Source organism: Chrysemys picta, unplaced genomic scaffold (genome assembly GCF_011386835.1).
Source record: "Chrysemys picta bellii isolate R12L10 unplaced genomic scaffold, ASM1138683v2 scaf1, whole genome shotgun sequence".
Lineage (NCBI taxonomy): Eukaryota > Metazoa > Chordata > Testudines > Emydidae > Chrysemys > Chrysemys picta.
Window position 1 is genome coordinate 1887954 of NW_027052708.1, and position 21039 is coordinate 1908992.

General features: G+C 47.5%; 2 protein-coding genes across 5 annotated transcripts in view; one reads left to right on the top strand and one right to left on the bottom strand.

The window, feature by feature from the left end:
* The window catches only part of LOC135977481 (deleted in malignant brain tumors 1 protein-like), a 723293-nt gene that overhangs the window by 246380 nt on the left and 455874 nt on the right, over nt 1-21039 (top strand). The gene's annotated exons all lie outside the window — the stretch shown is intronic.
* On the bottom strand, nt 7118-9771 carry LOC135977464 (paraneoplastic antigen Ma3 homolog). The gene has a single exon (XM_065578716.1). The coding sequence runs from the start codon at nt 8240-8242 to the stop codon at nt 7118-7120; it is 1125 nt and encodes a 374-aa protein (XP_065434788.1). The 5' UTR covers nt 8243-9771.

A 21039-nucleotide genomic window follows, 5' to 3' on the forward strand; every position in this document is an offset into this window, starting at 1 on the left:
CAAGACTTGCTTGATCTAATCCGATCTGCTTCGCGGGGAGATCCACTATCACTGGAGGTAACAGAACAGCCTGAACAAATGAGAACCAAAATGCAATGTTCCATGCAGGATGGGATCACATACATGGAAGGGTGCATATTTGTTCCAGTGGGACGCCCCTGGCTAGAAGTGCTCCATCTCTGCTCTGACATGTCATTGGCAGGCCACTTTGGCTGCCTTAAGACTTTCTGCACAGCTTCCCATTTCTTCTGGTGGCCCCATTTGTAAGCTGAAGTCCAGGATTACATTAACTCTTATGACCTGTGTGCACACCAAGGTGACCTGTACTAAGCCCTTTAGTGCCCTAGTACCCCTGGAGACTCCACCTAGACGCTGAGCCATCCTCACCTTGGACTTTCATAGTGGAAACCCCTGACTCTGATAACCACACAATGGTCTTGATTATCGTGCATCATTTTGGTCAGTTGGTCTACTTCATCCCCTATAACAGCCTGCCCTCTGCTGAAACAACAGCTTGACTCCTAGTGGTTTATGTGATCAGTATTGAGGGACTTCCTGGCTTTATCACATTGGACCGAGGCCCAGAGCTTGTCTCAAACTTTGCTCATGAAGTGTGCTGGCTAGTGGATGTTCATGCTTTCAGCTCCTCCGTGTATCCTCTGTGACAGGATGCTCCCCCCGCATCCAGGATGCCACCTGATGTACTGGGGTCCCACTGAGCCCACCCGTTCCACCAGCCTGGGCTCCATCACCCTGTCCTGCAGTGTCCGGCCCTCAAGCCTCCTCTAGCACACACATAGGTAGGACCACACCCAGCTGCAAACAGTCACAGAGACACTGAGATCAGCTCTGTGTGAGAAGACTCAGCACGGGGATTGCTCAGCACACAAGTGCACACACCCTCTGAAGTGTAAACCCAAAATTATATTATCTTGCACTATAGAGAAATCTATACAGCATAAACTCATGAAAATTGCCCCCTCCCTCAATGTGGATTCAGATATACACAGCTTTTTGTCCCCCATCCCCCGTATGAATTGCACAAACTGGTTTATAGAAAACAAAAACAAGTTTATTACTACAAAGGCAGATTTTAAGTGATTATAAGGGATATCAAACAGATCAAAGCAGATTACTGAGCAAAATAAACAAACACGCAAACTGAGCTTAATGCACTAAAGAAATTGGCGACAAATAGTAAATTCTCACCCTAAATGTTGTTTTAGGCAGGTTGCAGAGTTTCTTGAAGACAAACTGCTTTTGCTTGCAGCTTAAAGTTCCAGGTATTTCTCTTCACAAGCCAGACCCCTTTCTCAGCCTGGGTCCCTGTCCTTGTTCCCCAGAGGAGTCTTAGGTGTTTCCAGCAGTCATCCTGGGTGGGGAATCTGTGAAGAACCAGCAACCCTGATTAACTCACTCCCCAGCCTTAAATAGGATTTGCATATGGTAGGAATCCTTTGTTTCCCTGTTTGGTCCCCACCCCTACTTCAATCTCTGTGGTCACTCAATAACAGACCTAAAAGTGGCAATTATTCTACAAGAAGACTTCAAAAACAGATTCCAATGTTAAACTGCAAAACTTGAATTAATTTGCAAATTGGTCACCATCACATTAGGCCTGAATATAGACTGGGAGTGGTTGGGTCATTACAAAACCTAAACCTAATTTCCCCCCTACTAATTTCCTGCTACTGTTACTCACATTTTCTTGTCAACTGTTTGAAATGGGCCACTCTCATTACCACTTCAAAAGTTATTTTTCCTCCCTCGGTATCCTACTGTTAATTGAATTGTCTCATTAGACTGACCTCACACTTGTTAAGACGACTGCCCTCTTTTCATGTATTTATACCTGCTCCTGTATTTTCCACTCCATGCATCTAATGAAGGGGGTTCTAGCCCATGAAAGCTTATGCCCAAATAAATTTTTTAGTCTCTAGGGTGCCACAAGGACTCCTCGTTGTTTTTGCTGATACAGACTAACACGGCTACCACTCAGAAAGGATACATGTATACAAATAAGATAATCATATTCAGTAAATCATAACCTTTCATATGACCCACCTTGCATAAAATACATCTTAGTTATGCCATATTCATATCATAAGCATATTTCTATGAATAATATGGGACATGTCACAACCTCCCCAAACAAATGGGCACACAGAGACGGTGAATCAACTATTAGAGCAATACCTAAAATGCTTTGTTAACTACCATCAAGATAACTGGTTCTGCCTCCTTCCTTATGCTGAGTTCTCATCCATCAAGCTGAATATTCCTATGTGGGGAGAATCCGTTTTTAGCAAATTATGGGTTCCACCCTAGCTTCCACTTCTCCTTGACAGCAACCTCCCCAAACCCAGTAGTTGCTGTCTGGATCCAACAAATTCACCATATCCAGGAGGAGCTTAAGGACCACCTTCAAGATGTGAAAAGGTACTACAAGCCATATGCAAATAATCAACATCAGGAGGCCCAGCTGTCCGTGTGGGTGGAAAGGTCTGGCTTGCAAAAAAACACCTCCATATGAACAAGCCATACTCCAAGCTAGACTCCCAGTTCCTTGGACACTTCCAGATTTGTCAGCAAATCAACCCCATCACCTTCAAATTCCAGCTCCCTCGATCACTTAAGATACATCCTGTTTTCCATATATCCCTCCTGAAGACTTACACAAAGGACCCCTTTGCCAATTGGTCTCAACAGCCGCCCTGCAGGTCCAGGTCCAAAGGCATGGGGAATACATAGACCATGCTATCCTCATCTCGAAACTGCAGAGGGGGGGACTGTACTACCTAATCGATTGGGGGGGCTAAGGTGCTGAAAATATTCCTGGGAACCTGCTGCCCATGCCTAGGTCCATGTTCCTGACCCAATAAAAGGGTTTAATCAGAACCATGCAGACATACCAGGCCCAGCACCCACCCAGAGGAAGGGTGCCCCGAAGAGTGGGGTGATATAAGAATTCATTGACTAGAACCTGAGTCTGCAGAGCTGGGGACAGCTGATGTTCCCACAGTGCCATTCTAAGGCCCTGTGGAGTCACAGCCAGGGACCACTGTGGACAGTAGGTGCTGCAGGAAGTACTGCACAAGGGATTCAGAATGACAGTACCCTGAGGTCCTCTTATTGTCCAAGTGCCTTAATTAACCCCGGAGGGAGTCCCAGGAAGTTGTCTGGGCACCCGCACAGACATTGGGCCTGCAGCGATTCCACACCTCACCTCACTTCCTGATCCTCCTCAGACTCACTCTCGGATGTGCTGCATAGGGGTAGGTTAGCTGCAGGGGGCTGGCTGTCCACGTTGGAGGGCAGCTTTGGTCCAGCACCTTCGTTCTGCCCGGTTGCCCTGTTGTGGCCCATCTCATAAGGGGTACCTACCAATTCCCCCATAGGGAGCAAAAGGTTTCTATGCACTGTCTTTGTCTGCCCTGGACCCTCTTCAGGTTTGATCTTGTAGACCGGCAGGTCTCCTAGCTTTTCCATCACCAGATAAGGTATTGCCTTCCATCTGTCAGCTATCTTGTGTTTGCCAGAAATACCCAAATTTTGCAGCAGGACTCTGTCCCCCGGCTGGAGCTCTTGCAAACGTACCCTAGCATCATATCAATGTTTGTTGCGGTCTGCGTTCTTCTGAGCCGCAGATGTAGCTAAGTGATAAGCATCCCGCAGCTTTTCTCTTAGTCGGGATACATATTGCTGATGAGTTTCATAGCTATCTCCATCCTCTGATACACCAAAGCACAGGTCTATGGGTAATCTTGGTTCTCGCCCAAACATTAAGAGATATGGGGTGACTCCTGTAGCATCATTCTTTGTGGCATTGTAGGCGTGCACCAGAAATGTGACATGTTGGCTCCAGGTTGCCTTCTGCTCTGGCCGCAAAGTCCCCAACATATCTAATAGGGTTCGGTTGACCCTCTCTGGCTGAGGATCACCTTGCGGGTGATAAGGCATTGTCCTAGACTTTTTAATTCCCGCTATCCTCAGCACCTCCTTCAGAAGATGACTCTCAAAATCCAGCCCCTGATCCGAGTGTATCCGGGCTGGAAATCCATAAACTGAGAAATATTTCTCCCACAGTTCTCGAGCAACAGTGGTGACCCTCTGATCACGTGTGGGATATGCCTGCGCATATCGCGTATAATGGTCAGTCATTACTAGAATGTTCCCAATATTCCTCTTGTCTACTTCTAAAGACAAGAAATCAATGCATACAAGCTCCAGAGGTTTGTTGCTGGTGATGTTCTTCAGATATGCAGCCCTCGTGGGCAGAGTCTTCCTTTGAACACATCGAGCGCAGGTCTCACATTTCCTGCGAACACCTTTAGCCATGCGAGGCCAATAGAACCTACTACGAATAAGTTCCAGGGTCCTCTCCATCCCTAAATGTCCAAAGTCATCATGCAGGGCCCTCATGGCCAGGGCTCTGTACTCTTTTGGCAGCACTAGTTGTGCTCGTTGCTTTTGTAAAGGGTCGGTGGTCATTCGATGTAACACTCCCTGGATTAGTTTTAGTTTGGTCCATTCTCTCAATAGTAGTTTACCCTCCGGGTTAGGTGGGACAACCGCAGCTGGGCTTCACCCCTCTCTTTTGGCAAGTAGTGTATCACGAATGTCAATATCTTGCAGCTGGGCTTCTTGCCAGTCAGCCGCATTGAGCACGGGCAAGGGAGATTGGTCCAATGCAATATAGTTCATGGAAGCAGAAGGCACGCATTCGGGGGCAGACCCAAAGCTTCAGCAACACATCCATGAAGACTCTCATGGGCCTCTGGCTCTCGGCGACTCACACTGCAAATAGCCCTCACTCCATCCGTGGGTATCATAGCAACTTCAGGTGCCTGCGGACGCCTGGACAATGCATCTGTATCTACATTGCTTCTCCCTGATCGGTATTGAATGCTGAACTCATAGCTAGCCAAGGCGGCCACCCATCTCTGCCCTGTAGCATCCAACTTAGCACTTGTTAACACATAAGTCAACGGGTTGTTGTCTGTCCACACCTGGAACTGAGCACCATACAAGTAGTCTCGAAATTTCTCAGTGATGGCCCATTTCAAGGACAAGAACTCCAGCTTGTGGATGGGATTGCGAGTTTCACTGTCAGACAGTCCTCGGCTGGCAAAGGCTACGGGTTTGTTTACCTTCCACTTCCTGGTACAGTACTGCTTCCAGACCCTCCAAACTGGCATCAGTATGTAGGATAAATGGTTTGCTTGGATCAGCAAAGACTAGGACGGGGGCATGAGTTAGGCGAGTAATGATTTCCTGAAAAGCCCTCTCACATCTCTCATCCTACCATGGCCCAAACGGTTCAAAGGGGCCATAGTGTCTCTGCACAGGAGGCTTTGGAGGCCTCCTCTTATTCTTGGTCTTAGATTTGTTCTTGTTGTACTGGTATCCCCTGGTAAGATCATTCAGGGGTTTTACAATTGTAGTGTAGTTCTTCACAAATCTGCGGTAGTAGCCACTAAATCCAAGAAAGGTCTTGAGTTCTCTGTAGTTACTTGGACGTGGTCAGGTAGTGAGTGCTTCTATTTTGTCAGGGTCAGTACTCACACCCTCCTGGGACACGATGTGACCCACATACTTCACTGAGGTTCGGCAGAACTGGCATTTGTCAATTGAAAGCTTCAAACCATACGCCTCCAACCTATCAAGCACTTTAAGAAGTCTTTCTTCATGCTCCTCCAAGGTTCTTCCAAACACAATCAGGTCATCCAAGTAAACTAACACTTGCAGTAAGTTCATGTCTTCCATGACTTTCTCCATAAGACGTTGAAATGTGGCAGGTGCCCCAGAAATCCCTTGGGGCATGCGTACGAACTGGTAGAACCCTAACGGGCAGATGAAGACTGTCTTCTCCTTATCTTCTTCTCCCAGAGGGATCTGGTAGTATCCACTCTGAAGATCCAACACAGAGAACCACTGGCTACCCAGCAAACAGTCCAAGGCATCTTGTACTCGAGGCATGGTGTATTGGTCAACTGTAGTGCGCCTGTTTAGGGTGCGGTAGTCAATACACATCCGGATTTTCCCACTCTTCTTACGAACCACCACAATGGGAGAGGCGTAGGGGCTTCGGGACTCTATAATGATACCATTCGCAATCAGCTCTTGAAGATGATGGCATACGTCTTCCATCTCAGAGAGAGCAATCCTTCTAGATCTCTCCCTGAAGGGTCGGGGATCTTGTAGCCTGATGTGGTGTTCCACTCCTTTGGCACATCCCACGTCCCACTCATGCAGTGAGAATACCTTGGATCTCTCGCAAAGCTTCTTCCGCAGGCGATCCTTCCACTCCTCAGACAACGGTGAGTCCCCAAAGTCAAACTTTGCAGGATCCATCACTGGAACTTCAGCTTCACACTGGGGTCTCACAATGATTTCAGGCTCAAAGATGTCTGCAATCTTCTGCCCTGGTTTTACAAACACGTCATGGTGTGTTTCATTAGCAATCAGTATAGTCACCTCTTCCTGGGCTTCAGCAGGTAGGGTTATGACTCCACTGAGAACCAGCACTCCTTCTAGGAGCCCTCCCTCAGTCGGCTGCTCTACCACTGCTAATGTTCCCTTACTGCCTTTTAGGCAGGTACTCATGACAATCACTTCCTTTTCTGTCATTGCAGGAACCACTAAGGGGACCGGGCCCGCATACCTTAATGCTCCCACTGGCAAATCAGGCATCACTTTTCTTGTGTCCTCAATTTTTCTGTAGGCTGCGGCACAGTGTGTGTGTATCTCCAAGGTGTTCAGATATTGGTCCCCTGCTCGCTGTCTGCCTTAAAGAGACTGGAGTTGGTCCCTATTAGCACGGACACATCAGAGGCTCCTTTAGGGTCAGGGCATATTAAAGCAGCAGTGTCCACCTCCTGTCTTACCCCAGCAATCTCTTCTGGGAATTCCAGGTGTACAATGACATACCCCTGATAGGGGTATTCATCCATGCTGAGGCCACACAGGCCAAGCCCTGTCAGGGGCCGTATAGGCAGATGCCCAAGCATCTGCTGGTAGAAAGACTGGAATATGATAGTCACTTGGGATCCTGTGTCAAGCACTGCTCTACATTCTGTCCCTTCAACCTTTACAGTGACCTCCACTCGGGGTCCTATCAATCCTGGTGGGATTCGGGTTTCATGGTTCTTTCCAGGGGAGCCTCCACACCCTGCAGGCCTAGGCGGCTCCCTTCCCAGGCCCTGGGGCCGTTTCCCGACTTTCCCCAGGTGGTCCTCAGCTTTTGATATACTAGCGTGGGATTCTCTGCATTCTGACACCTTGCAGCAATGTGCCCACCCTGGCCACACCGGTAGCAGAAGAAGGATTGTCCTTTCCCTTGTTGCCTCGGTGGGGCAGAGGTTCTAAATGTAGTCTTCTGGACCGTGGTAGCGGAGGGTTCCTTGTACCTTGAAGTATTTGCTGAATCGATTGTATTCTCTAATTCAGCCACTTTCTGTGTCAGGACCTGCACTCGTTGGGTAAGTTCCTCTTGAGGATTCACCATCAGTGCCTTGGGCATTCGTATGGATGTTGTGCCAGTCGCCTGGTGTGGCTGCACCTCCCAAACCTCACCAGCTGCCTGCCTCTCTTCTTCCTCTCGGACCTCTTTTATCAGCCGAGAGTAACTTGGTGGATTGTCTTGCCGTTCTCTTAATCGGAGGTGGAGAAGGATTGGGTTCTGATATTGAATTCCTCTCACAATCTGAGCCAATCTAGTCCGGTCCATTTGCTCAACTGCCACTGCTCCCCTCATGATGGCTTTTTGCAATAATTTCTCCAACCTCTGGATATAGGCAGAAACCTTCTCTCCCTTTTGTTGCCTGGCATTGAGGAACTTGCAATAGACATCATCTGAGCCCTCAGTTCTCCCAAAGGCATGATCAAGGGCCTCTAGGCAGTCCTTCACCTTGACCCCAGGGTTACTGAGCTTCAGGGTGCGAATCACATCTAGGGCTGGCCCCCTGAGGCACTCTACTAGTCGCCTTCTCTTTTCAGCATCAGGCACCACCCACTCCTGCAGCATTTCAGTGGTGTGTTCCAGCCAGGTTTCAAATGCTTCCTCCCCAGGTATTGGGGTGGGACCCCCAGAAAACAACCTCAGTTTACGATAGGGGCTTGACTCAGGGTGGGGTGGCATAACCTTCTCTAATGCTTGCCCCAAAGCCTTCACCCACTCATCAGGTGAAGGAGCAGTCTCCCGGTGTGGGACTCCTGGGTCAAGGCCCAACAGACCTGGCATATCAGCCAAAGTCTTTCCCTCTTACCCCAAAAAGGCCAACATTTTCTTTAAAAACTCTACATCAGAGGCAGGAACTGGTGAGGGCTGGCTCCCAGTGGTTATTACCGTCCACTCACCATCTTCCACTGTTATTGTGCCTGGAACCTGTAGAGGGTCCACAGCCGATGTCAGCTCACACAGTACTGCAAAAGCCCCCTCCTCCCTCACAAACATGCGCCCACGCATTTTGCACTTACTCAGGTACTCAGCGGATGCCCTTAAGATAGGTTCTATTGCACCCTCATCAAACACCTCCGGCACCCCTGTTACCAGAAGACAGTTCCTAGGGTTAATACTCATCCCCTTGCACCAGTCCTCTAGCAAGTGTAGGGCCATTATAATAATTGTTTACAAATATAACAGATCAAAACAACAACAAGAAGATTTTGGGTTTTCCCAAGGGGAGCGCGCAGGGTGTTCAGGGGCACCTTATGTGATCCGAGGCCGACGGGCCACCTCTCTGTGGAGTTCCGCCACAGCCTTCACCACGAGCCGCTCCACTCCACCAGCCGTCCCGTTAACCGCTCCTGCCGTCCCACGAACTGCTCTGCTCTTCCAGCTGCTCCACTCCGCTCACCGACCTGTGAGCCACTCGGCTCCGCTCCGCTCGCTGTTCCTTGGGCTGCTCCAACCGTCCCTGCAAGACTCTGGTCTGCTAGCTGCTCCTCCAGCCGTCCCCGCAAACTGCTCTGCCAGCCGCTTAGCAATATAGCTTCAGGCTCCCCCACTAGTTAACACAGCACTCAGTGATCTCAGCTCTCAGTAACTTTAGCTCTTTTGTGATTTCAGCTCTTAGTGATTTCCAACTAGTAGTAGGGGAGCCCCAGTGCTGGTACACTATTGGCCTGAAGTGAATTCAGCTCAGCAGCCTGTAACTAGAATCCTAATAGAATCAAAGTTAGCTCTGATATTCAACAGTGGAGAGAGGAGGAGGTGGTGCAATTGATGTTTCAGGCTTACAAAAGGGGGACCCCACCACCAGGTACAAATACCTGCCCACAACCTCTCTCAATTCACTAGGTTTTGTAACCCATGTCCCTTGTCAAGCAAGTGCTACTTAGTTAATGGTGAGTCCTTCTGTTATACAACAGTTCCACTGGCCTTGATTCACAGAATCAGGGTAACAAAACTTTATTCTTCCTGCCCCAATAACAGAGAAACTAGGGATCCCACACCAGCCAAAGTAACCACTTTCTGTTGCTGTTGTCTCATGCCAGGCGGGTGGGTGTGCCTATGCAAACAAGATCAGCCCCTGGACTTCTTTTCCACACTCGCCATAATTCACCACCAGATGTCAGGGTAGAGCTCATCCTGACTCTGCTTACACAAGAGTCACCAAAGAAGAAGACATTTTGATTACGAGGCATGGGATAATCCCATAAGAGACCCCAAACAACAATTCAAAGTTGAATTCTTTAACCAGGTGCTAGATTGTGCAATACAGTCAGTTGAAGAACATTTCATGCAGCTCAAGGAACACAGCAGTATATTTGGGATGTTGCATGATATTGCAAAACTCCTCACTATACCTGAAGAAGACCTACACCAGTAAGGCAGGGCACTAGAGACTCTGTTGACACATGTTGACATGCACAATATTGATGCGAGTGATTTAGGTGATGAACTGTAAGCGCTTTCAAGATACATTTCAGCAGGATCAACTCCAAAGGCTGTTCTGGAATATATGTGCAATATTCTCCTCTTTATAAATCCAAGGATTGCATTAATTCTTTTGGCCACAGCATCGCACTGGGAGATCATGTTCAGCTGATTATCCATCATGAGCCCCAAATCTTTCTCAGGGTCACTGCTTCCCAGGATAAGGTTCCTCCATCCTATAAGCATGGTCTACATTCTTTGTTCCTAGGTGTATAACTTCACATTTGGCCACATGAAAACACATATTATTTTCTTGTGTCTAGCTTAAGAAGTGATCCAGATAATTTTTATCATTGTTTACTACTCACCCAGTCTGTTGTCATCTGCTAACTTTATCAGTGATGACTTTATGTTTTCTTCCAGGTCATTGATAAAAAAAGGTTAAATAACATAAGGCCAAGAACTGCGGGGCTCCACTAAAAACACACTCACTCGATGATATAGATCTGTTTACAGTTACATTCTGAGACCTGTGTTGACCTGTAACCCCAATCTGATCTGAGTGTGCAAGATTAGATTATATATCGCATACTAAGGCATATTAAAATGTTTGAAGATAGTCATATATAAGCTATTAGAGCTGTAATGCAAGACATGCAAGCAGGTTTACATAAGAATCTGTGTAATAACTAAGGTGGGCTTGACAATAAGTTTAGGCCTGGTGCGCCTGTTAGTAGTTATAATAGCCTATGTAGCAAAGGCGTTAGCATGGCCACTTAATCAAATGTTATAGGATTTAACAATAGTTTGCAATTTGTAGCTTGGGATACACAAGGACACCACAGAAGCTGGAGATGATTTCTAGGGATTTGTGGGGATTTGTAACATGGAGAAACCACATTTATATTGAAACCATTGGAAAAAGAATGACACAAAAAGAGCTAATGCTAGTAAGCGGAACCTAAATTATGAGCCCCAGAATGACAAATATGGGCAGAGGGCTGAAACCTAAATAAAAAATGGTCCCAGTTGTGTGGGGGACATAAGGAAAAGGGTATAAATAGATGTTTGCAGATAAAGATAATACCTCTCCTACCTCATCACTTTTATAAAAAGTTGGTCAGACCAACGCCTAGTTGGGACATCGTGATGATGGGATGGTGGAAACCAGATTGTCACTGCCCAGTTCTGGTGCTCTCCACATACTGTTCTCTTCATTTTTATCTCTAACGGTCTCCATAAGATTGCGAGTATGTGAGCTTTGCGGGTGTTTTGGTATATGTATGCATCTGTTTTAATATAATTATGCTTATGCTTGGATTTATTTGGATTTTAAATACATTTAAACAAAGTCTTCCTGTTCCTATTTGTGTGATTCACCAATCTCACTTGATAATAATCCTAGGTAGCTCTCTGAGTAAGGAACCTGTTATTAGTGACCTGTGCAATTTGCACCCTAAATTTATCAAAGGCTACACTTCTCAGGTAGCCACTTTTAAATCCATAACCAAGATGAACATTAGTTATCAACAGAATTTGTAATCTCACCAAAAAGAGACATCAAGTTAATTTGACAGGATCCATTTTCTATAAACCCACACTGTTTGGCATTAATTATAGTATACTCATTTTATTCTCTATTAATTGAGTCCTGTATCAAAAGTTCTATTATTTTGCCTGGAACCAATGTCAGTCTCACAGACCTATAATTACCTTCAGGGGTTCTCAAACTGGGGGGCATGACCCCTCAAGGGGTCGCGAGTTTATTACATGGAGGGTTGCGAGCTCTTAGCCTCCACACCCAAGCCCCGCTTTGCCTCCAGGATTTATAATAGTGTTGAATATATAAAAAAAAAAGTGTTTTTAATTGGTAAGGGTGATCACACTCAGAGACTTGACGTGTGAAAGGGATCACCAATAGAAACGTTTTAGAACCACTGACCTAATTCATGCTCTTTACTTTTTTTTAAATATTGGCACAACATTAGCTTTCTTCTAGTCTTTTGGAGTTTCCCCAGTGTTCCAAGAGTTATTGAACACCAATATTAATTTTTCAAGGAGCTTCTCAGCCACTTCTTTTAAAATTCTTGGTTGCAAGTTATCCAGACCTGATGATTTTAAATTGTCTAAAAGTAGCTGCTGTTTAACATTCTTCTGGGTTTCTGCTTCATCATCATCCTTATCCTCATGTAATATGACTACATGATCTGACTGTCCCAAATCAGAAGAAAAATATATAGTGAACACTTCTGTTTTTCTGCATTGCTACTGACAATTCTACCATTTCCATCTAGTAATGGACAAAGGACAGTTTTAGGATTCTTTTCGTTGCTGGTATGCATTACAGTTCCTTCTAATTGTCCTTAATTCTGCTAGCTATAGATTTCTCCTAGCATGCCTTTGCTTCCCTTACCAATTTTCCACAATTCCTGACTTCACATCTTTATGTATTCTTATCACGTACCCTGTCTATCAAGGTTATGTGATATATATATCACATATATAATATTTTAAAATATATATATAATATTTTTAATTTTTATAGAGGCCTTCACTTCCCCTCTAAGACAGGTTGATTTACTTTTTAACTGCTGCAGCCTTCTTCTTTCTTCTTTAAACCCCCTGCTAATAAAGCAGGAGATGGATTAATTATTAATTATTATTATTATTATTATTATTATTATTATTATTATTATTATTATTATTATTATTATTAATAATAAAATTATTACATTTATTATTGTACCACCTAAAGGCCCATTTAGGTCACAAATACAGACACACTCCCAGCTCCAGAAAGCTTACTGTCTAAAAAACTGAAGAACAGATGCAAGATTGGAGAGGGGAGAAATAACATTGAAGCAAATTCACACAGTGATGATTGGTGCAATTTCGTGTTTTGTCATTACTGTTTGTTTAAGTGGGGGGAGGGCAGAGTGAGGGGGAATGGCAGGATTGGGGCGGAGAGGTTGGTAAAAATAAGGAGAGGGAAGGAAGGGGAAGAGGCACAGCCACACCTCATGTGCCAAGCTAGTCGCTGTCAAGTGTTTTTCCAGAATCACAACAGAGCAGAGTCTCAAGTAGGGATTCGAAGGAGGTGTTGGCTGCACGGATTTTTTCAGGACGTTTTCTCCATGCAGAAAGGGCAGAATGGGAGAAAACACAAAGGTAAAATGTTAAAGACGTTTCCCTTAATCCAAGTATTTGTAACAGTTCCCTTTAGGAAGAGCCTGAGGTAGGTGTGGTGCCAGCCAGTCATTATTCTGTGCTATGTGCCCCTTGCCTTGTGCCTATTCCTATAATTGTCTGTGTCCCAAGAATCAAGTAAACTTGTTTCCAAGGAATCTTCCCCCTACTGACAGCACTGATGGGCATGGTGTGTGCAGGACATCCTGCTACTGCAAGAGAGGGTCATGGCCTACTCCAGAAGCCCTAAGCTCTGCCTCTACCACAAAGAATCATGGTCTAGACAGGAAACCCCAAGGTCTATTAGTAGAAGAACTGTCAATATTACAGGTGGTGCTGGGTAATTTGTCTTGTACAGCAGCTGATCCGAGTGAAACAACCTGGCTCTAGTGACTTCTCCTTGTCTACAGTTGGACATGTCCTATACTGGGAATTGGTCTCATAATGATCACCTTTGTCACATGGGATTTCTTCCCTAGTTTTTAAAATAACCTGCCTCTAATAAATTTATTAGAGCATAAGCTTTCGTGGACTACAGCCCACTTCTTCGGATGCATACCATAAGTGGGCTGTAGTCCACGAAAGCTTATGCTCTAATAAATTTGTTAGTCTCTAAGGTGCCACAAGTACTCCCGTTCTTTTTGTGGATACAGACTAACACGGCTGATACTCTGAAACCTGCCTCTAATGTTTCCCAATTGATGTCTAATACAATATAGAATCTATAAGGGTGATAAACAGAGCAGATACATACAGTTTGTACAGCAGTTTTTCTTCCTGCACCAGGGATTGGGGGTTACCCGATGCTCTGAGGCTGTGGTAAACCTGACGTCAGGAGGGGGCTCATCACTCATATATGGTGATGTTTGTTGCTTTCGAGTTTTATTGGATGTTTAGCTGCATAAAGTCACAGATAAAACCACTGATAATAACTAAAAAGGCAGGTGGGTTTGCTATTGGTTCCTTCCTGCAGCTGATGCCAGCCTCTGAATCTATATATTTCCCTTCCACTGGTTTATTATCACTTGTCAGACACAGAGGAGCCCTGGCAGGTGCCTAGGTGCAGCCAGTGCAGAGTGAGGAGGGGGCGGCAAGTCAGGCTGGCAATGAAGGGACATCTCTCCACTCTGGTGCTGTGGCTTCTTCTCCTCACAATTCAGGACATAGCAGGTAAGTCTGCTCTGTGTTTCACCAGGGGAGCTGGGTTAACTGGAACTAGGGTGGTAACTTTTATAGTCAGTTTTTTATAATCCACATCTGGCTTGAAGGTTGTGACTTTTCCTTTCGGGATTGGACCTTACCATTGTTACCGAGGGTTTTGTTACCTTGAGATTGGACTATTGCAGTGACCTCTGTGTGGGGCTGCACCTTAAAACCATTCAGAGAATGAAGCTGGTGCAAATGGCAGGGACTCACTGAGCAGGGCATCTCGCTGGGAGCATGTTACAGCCGTGCTGCAAGATCTGCACTGGCTGCCCAGCTCTGAGTGGAGGTTAAGATTTTGGTGATGATTTATAAAGTCCTAAATGGCCTGGGACTGGCCTCCTTGAGGGATCACCTCTCTCCATTTGCTGTACGGCCAGAGCTGTGGTCAGCAGGGGTGCCCAAACTGGTTCCCCCATTTATAAAGGAGAGGGGTGGCTGTCATGGTGATCTCTGTGAGGGCTCAAGGACTCTAGAACTTGCTTACCCCTTTGGGCCAAAATAGCCCAAATTTGGTGATCTTCTGGGCACACTGCAAATACACTTGTTTGGGGTGGGGGTTCTGCGGGGGGAAGGACCCATGCATCACATAATGAGAAATGGGTGGGAAGGAGATTCTATAGGTGTCGGTCTGGCTGAGGTCCTGCTGAAATGGTCATTTCATGCTGCTGGTGCTTTGAGTGTGTTGTCAATATCATCCAGGTGCCAACAGTCTTGGCTGGGCATCACTTTAGTGTTTTAAATCCCAATAAATACATCAATAATTTGGGATCCAATAGAAATGTCTGTTTGGTCCAGAATCCAACAGCTCCAAGGGCCAAGTCCTGGCTCCTCACACCCCCATTCAGTCACTGAAGCCAGTAGAAGTTTTCCAACAGTGAGATGAGCAGGATTTTCCCAAAGAAATCCAGAGCTGATTCCTGCCACGGCGGGGGGGGAGGAACACGGCTGGGGGGGGGGCAGGAAGGGGGGGAGAATGCAGTGTGCAATGCTCTGTGCCCATGAGGGTACTGGAAGCTCTGCCAGCAGGAAGATTTACCCTGCAGGAGCCCTGCCTTTGTCCCCCAGGGTTTCTGCTGGAGCAGAGAAGCTTTGAATCCTAGCTGGAGCCTAGAGAAGCCCGACCAGCACAAGCTGCATGGCAGAGGTTCTGTATCAGTGCCTCTCATGTCCACATTGGTTTCATTCCCTCAAGGCCACCCCTGCCCAGTTTCAGGGCTGCTCTCATTCCTCCAGCACAGAGGGTGTTGCAGGCTCTTTGCCATGCTGTGTCCCAGCTCCAGGCAGACTTAACACTAGCGTGGGGGGGGGGAGGGGCTAGGCCATGTGTTACAGCAGCATGTGCTGGCACAACGCAGGGAATGAATCTGGCACAAAGGTTCCAAAACTGATTAAAAATAGGATTCAAATTGAATGTGGGACCCAGATATGATTTAAATAATACAGTGATTGGAACCTGTTTGCCTGGTATTAATAGGATGAAAATTATCCAGATGTTTGGCAGGGAAAGTCTGCCAGGATGGTCTGGACATGTACTAGTGTGAATTGCACTGTTCTCTAAGCTCCATGGAGGCTCCATAAACATGGAGTTCCCAGATCAGCCACCCACTGCTGCAGCCAGCCTGTTCCAGGGGTCACAGTGGAACTCTGCATGTAGCCGTAACTCCTAGGCATAGTAATGATACCTGTACTTGCTCTCAGTCTCTGGGACAGTGCTGGGTCCTCAAACCCTGTCCTGGGGGCCAGTTCTCCCAGGCAATATCGGAGGACTGTGTGGCAGGCAGTGGCCCATTCTCACAGTCCCTGTGAACTGCCTCCCTCCCAGCAGCCAGCTTTGCCTCTCCACAACCCCCAGAAATGCAAACAGCTGTAGAGACAACTGGGGGGCAGGGGGTGGAACTCAGAGCTACTGGAAGAAAAGCAGCTTGCAGGGAGTGGGGGCAGAGTCTGCTCCTCATCTGGGTAAGGAGCAGCCTGTACACGCAGGGCAGAGAGGCCAGGTAGAAAGGGGAGAAGAGGAGGGGGGAGAGCCCAGGGGAGGAGGGCAGGAGGAGTCCAGTGGAAGAGGGAAATGTATGGGGAAGATGGGGAGAGGAAGCTCCGGTAGGGAGCACAAGGCTGTAATGCCAAGCTATGCCGAACACAAATTGTGAGGTTAAAAAAACCATCCAGTCTCATTTTTCCATCCGTCTTTGGACTTTAGAACCCCCCCCTCTACTCCTCTGCCAGAGTGGGGGTGAGAATCACAGGTTGGAAATCACCCTTTAGTGCACCCAAACTGCACGGCTCCCCCTGGCTGCTCAGCTGGAGACTGCGCTCTACCCTCCCTTCACCCCTGAGCCGGGAACTGCCGTCCATTGCCCAGCACTGCCTTTGCTCTCCCCTCCTGGTTCAGTTCCTCTGACAGATGGAGGACTGGCTGAGAAATAGCTTGACAGCCACTGAGCTAATTAACGCAGCATGGTTCACACTCACACTCAGAACTTCTGTTACTGGTCAGGGGTGAGTTACAGATGTTGGAGACCTTCACACTGACATCAGCCATTCATATCAACTGTAATGTCACCGTAACACGATAGGAATTGGTTTAGCCATTTGCAAATAGCAACACTTCCCAGGCTTCCCCCACCCCACCCCCTACAACTTCTCTGCCTGAGACTGGAAAGCACTCCCCCCATTCTAGAAGCCCCTTCCCTCTCCTCCCCATCTCTCCTTCACTCCTGCCCCCTCCCACACCTTCCCCCATCCCCTTCCTACTCCAGACTCCATTCCCCTCCCCAATACTCCCTCATGTGCCCCTGTTCCAGGCTTCCTCTGCTCACTCCCATCCTCTGTGCCACACCCCTCCCCTCCTCACCCTTTTGCTGCCCTGCTTCAGGCCCCATCAATTCTCCCCCTACACATGATCACCTTTCCCCACCCCACCTCCTCCTTCTCCCTTTAGAGCCCTCTTTACTCCTCATGCTTCCTTCTGCCCCACTCTCTGCTCACTCCCTTCCCCTCTCTCCCCCAGCCCGATTCCTCACCCCCGCCTCAATTCTCACTCCTTTCCCCCACTCAAGACCCTCTCCTCTCTCCACCAATCCATGCAGACCCGCTTCAATCAACCCCTTCTCCACTCCCTCCTGCCTCCTGCTCAATAACACCCTCCAGCCCCATGCTTCCTGCTCCCCCATCCAGGCCACCCTGTGCTCCATCTCCACTTCCTTCCTGCCCCAATTTCAGATCCCTGTCCCCTCCCCTCCCTTCTGACTCTCTTTCCTGCTTCCCAGTTAACTCCCAGTGCAGACACCCCTCCCTTTCCCACTTCTCCTTCCTGCTTCCTCTTTCCAGCTTCCTTCCCACCCTCCACTCCTGACCCACCTCCTCACTCCTGCCCCTTCCTACCACCCTTTCCAGACCCTCCTCCCCTCTGTCCCTCATGCCCCCTGCTACAGACTTTCTCCCTTCCCCACCCTCTTTCCTCCCCTTGCTCCAGAACCCCCTCCCCACTCCTCCCTCCGGCCGACTCATCCTCTTTACCCCATTCCCTTGCAACCCTTGAATCTGCCTCCTGTCTCCCCAGTTCCCTGCTCCCCTCCAGGGCCAGCCCACAACATTTTGGCACCTGAGTTGGGGAGCTCAAATTACGCGCCCATGCCCCCTCGCTTGGGCCAAAACTTTGAAAGGTCTTAATTCTCCCTTCTTCCTGTTCTACTCCTCTCATGGTACCACTCTGCTACCTACCCCAATAAAAGAGAACTAACAACTTAAAATGCCTTGTTCAAAAATGTTATGTAACACTTAACTTTCAAATGCCTGAACAGCAAATGTAACTTTTCTTGTCTGCATAGTAAACACTGGCATTTTTATCTGTTTGAATAATCAAAATGGTGCTTTCTGTGCCTTCTTGGTTGCAAGGAGTTGAACTGCTTCCTGAAGGTCCACAGTCTGGGCCAGCTCATGCTCTATTGAGATGATTGCAAGGCCGATCAACTGCTCCTGTATCATTGTGGAGCATAGATGTGTTTTTATAGTATTAACTTCAGCTTGGAGAAGCTGCGTTCTCCACTGGCAACTGTTACAGGAAGTGTTAGAAGTATGCGCAGAGCAACAAAAGCATTTGGAAATTGGGTGGTCATCTTATTTGTGCACATATATTCCAGAACAGCCTTTGGAGTTGATCCTGCTGAAATGTATCTTGAAAGGGCTTTCAGTTCATCACCTAAATCAGTGGTTCTCAAAGTCGATCCGCCACTTGTTCAGGGAAAGCCCCTGGCGGGCTTGGCCGGTTTGTTTACCTGCCGCGTCTGCAGGTTCGGCTGATCGTGGCTCCCACTGGCTGTGGTTCGCCACTCCAGGCCAATGGGGGCTGCGGAAAGCTGCGCAGGCCGAGGGATATGCTGGCCGCCCTTCCCGCAGCACCCATTGGCCTGGAGTGGCAAACCGTGGCCAGTGGGAGCCACGATCAGCTGAACCTGCAGACGTGGCAGGTAAACAAACCGGCCCAGCCCGCCAGGGGCTTTCCCTGAACAAGCAGCGGACCGGCTTTGAGAACCACTGACCTAAATCACTTGATCAATATCGCGCATGTCATCATGTGTCAACACTCTCTCTAGTGCCCTGCATTGTTGGTGTAGGTCTTCTTCAGGTATAGTGAGTTTTGGAATATCATACAACATCCCAAATATACTGCTGTGTTCCTTGAGCTGCATGAAACATTCTTCAGATGACTGTATTGTACAATCTAGAACCTGGTTAAAGAATTCAACTTTGAATTGTTGTTTGGGGTCTCTTATAGGATTATCTCATGTCTCGTAATCAAAATGTCTTCTTTGATGACTCTTGTATTCTTGAATGGGTGGGAAAATAGCTTCAGTGTGAAGTCCCTCTGCCAACTTCTGTGCACTCTTCAGAATGTTTTGAAATCCCTCATCTGACCAGTAAGACTGTAGGTATGTTTTGTCCAGTTGTTGCAGATATATCAAGGTTAACACCTTGGAGTCTCTTGCTTACAAACATTTATTTCAAATAGTATGTCATGCCACAATATTAAGCCACAGAAATTTGAAGTTATGTATGTTTCTGGTGATTCCATTTCCCTCTGCCCTCCCACAAACAGTTCCTATCATAGCATTATCCTCCATAATGGCAACATCTATCTTGCCAATTTGGTGTTGGATAGGCTTTATTGTCTCCAATCAACTTTCCCATTGTGTGGAAATCATAGAATATCAAGGTTGGAAGGTTGGACTAGATAACCTTAGGAGGTTATCTAGTCCAACCCCATGCTCAAAGCAGGACCAATCCCCAGACAGATTTTTGCCCCAGATCCCTAAATGGCCCTCTCAAGAATTGAACTCACAACCCTGGGTTTAACAAGCCAATGCTCCAACCACTGAGCTATCCCTCCCCCCAAAGGGTATTTTCTCACAAGGCAGAGGGAGGAATTGAACCTGGATCTCCCACCCCACAGTAGAGTACTCTAACCACTGTACCTCACAGGGCTCTCAGTGGTTTCAGTGTCAGAGAGGATGGTCCCAGATGTTGCTTCAAAATTTGCCATGGATGAGTTGATACAGAGAAAAATACATAGATGCTTTGAATTACATTAAAAAATTCATCAGCCTCACTGGAAGCTGATGCTGCATCACTGACCACCAAGTTTGCTGAAGAAGAACTGCATGGGACAGAAAAAGCTCAAAGGTTTAACTCTTGAATCTGTGTCTGCACTCCTCTGTTCTTTCCTCTCATGTTGGCACCATTATCGTAGCCCTGACCTCTCATGTCAGCTATCGCAGTTCCTGTATTGTCCAGCTTTTTAAGAAGCACATTTGTCATACCAGCTCCAGTAGTATCATCAATGTCAATAAATTCTAGAAAATGCTCTGACAGTCACCATTGCAGGGACATTTTCACTAGGTTCTGTTATTGTTACAAAATGCACCATTAAAGTCATTTGTTCCGTATGGCTGATGTCAGGTGTGCAGTCCAGAATAACAGAGTAATATCTTGCTGACTTCAGATCTGCCACAATCTTCTGTTTGACTTTTGTTGCCAGTAACTGTATGATCTCATTGTGAATTGTTTTTCCAAGGTAGTGGTTTGCGTACATTTCTTGGGTGGTGACTCTTCTTAGATGCTCCTTGAATCTGCCTCCTGTCCCCCAAGTGCCCTGCTCCCCTCACTCTCCCCATCCTCCTTTCTCAGGGTCTCTGCTGCCCATAACGGTCCCTGGGTCCTCTCCAGCCCCCTCAGCCATACAGAGGCAGCCGTGTTCCCTGTGGGCTTTAGTGGAAAGTGGCAGCCAGCTTTATTCAGGGCAGCCTCACGCCCACATGCTGACAGACTTTAGGCAGATGGCAGCATCTTGCTGGCTTCAGCCCCAGTGACACTGTGACAGTGACAGGAGGTGGCACAATTTGGAATAAGAGAAACTCGTTGAGTTGGCACCATTTATTGTGTTCTCACGAGACAGGTATAAACACCCCAAATTGCCAGAGTGGGGATAAAATGGTGAGAGCTGCAGCACTGAGAGCCCTGAGTGTGAGGCCCTGAGATGGGATCAGGTGGCGCCATGAGGCAGCTCTGGGCATGCCACATTCTCCTGGCTCTGGGCGCGGATCCCCTGCTGCCGGGCGCGGACTCTGCTGTGATAACGCTGGGTGGGGGGGGGGTGTCTCCCTGCTCGCTCTGACCCTGCTCTGTGTCTCTCTTTGAAGGTGTCAACGAGCTGAGGCTGGCGGATGGAGGCAGCCCCTGTGCCGGGAGAGTGGAGGTTAAACACCAGG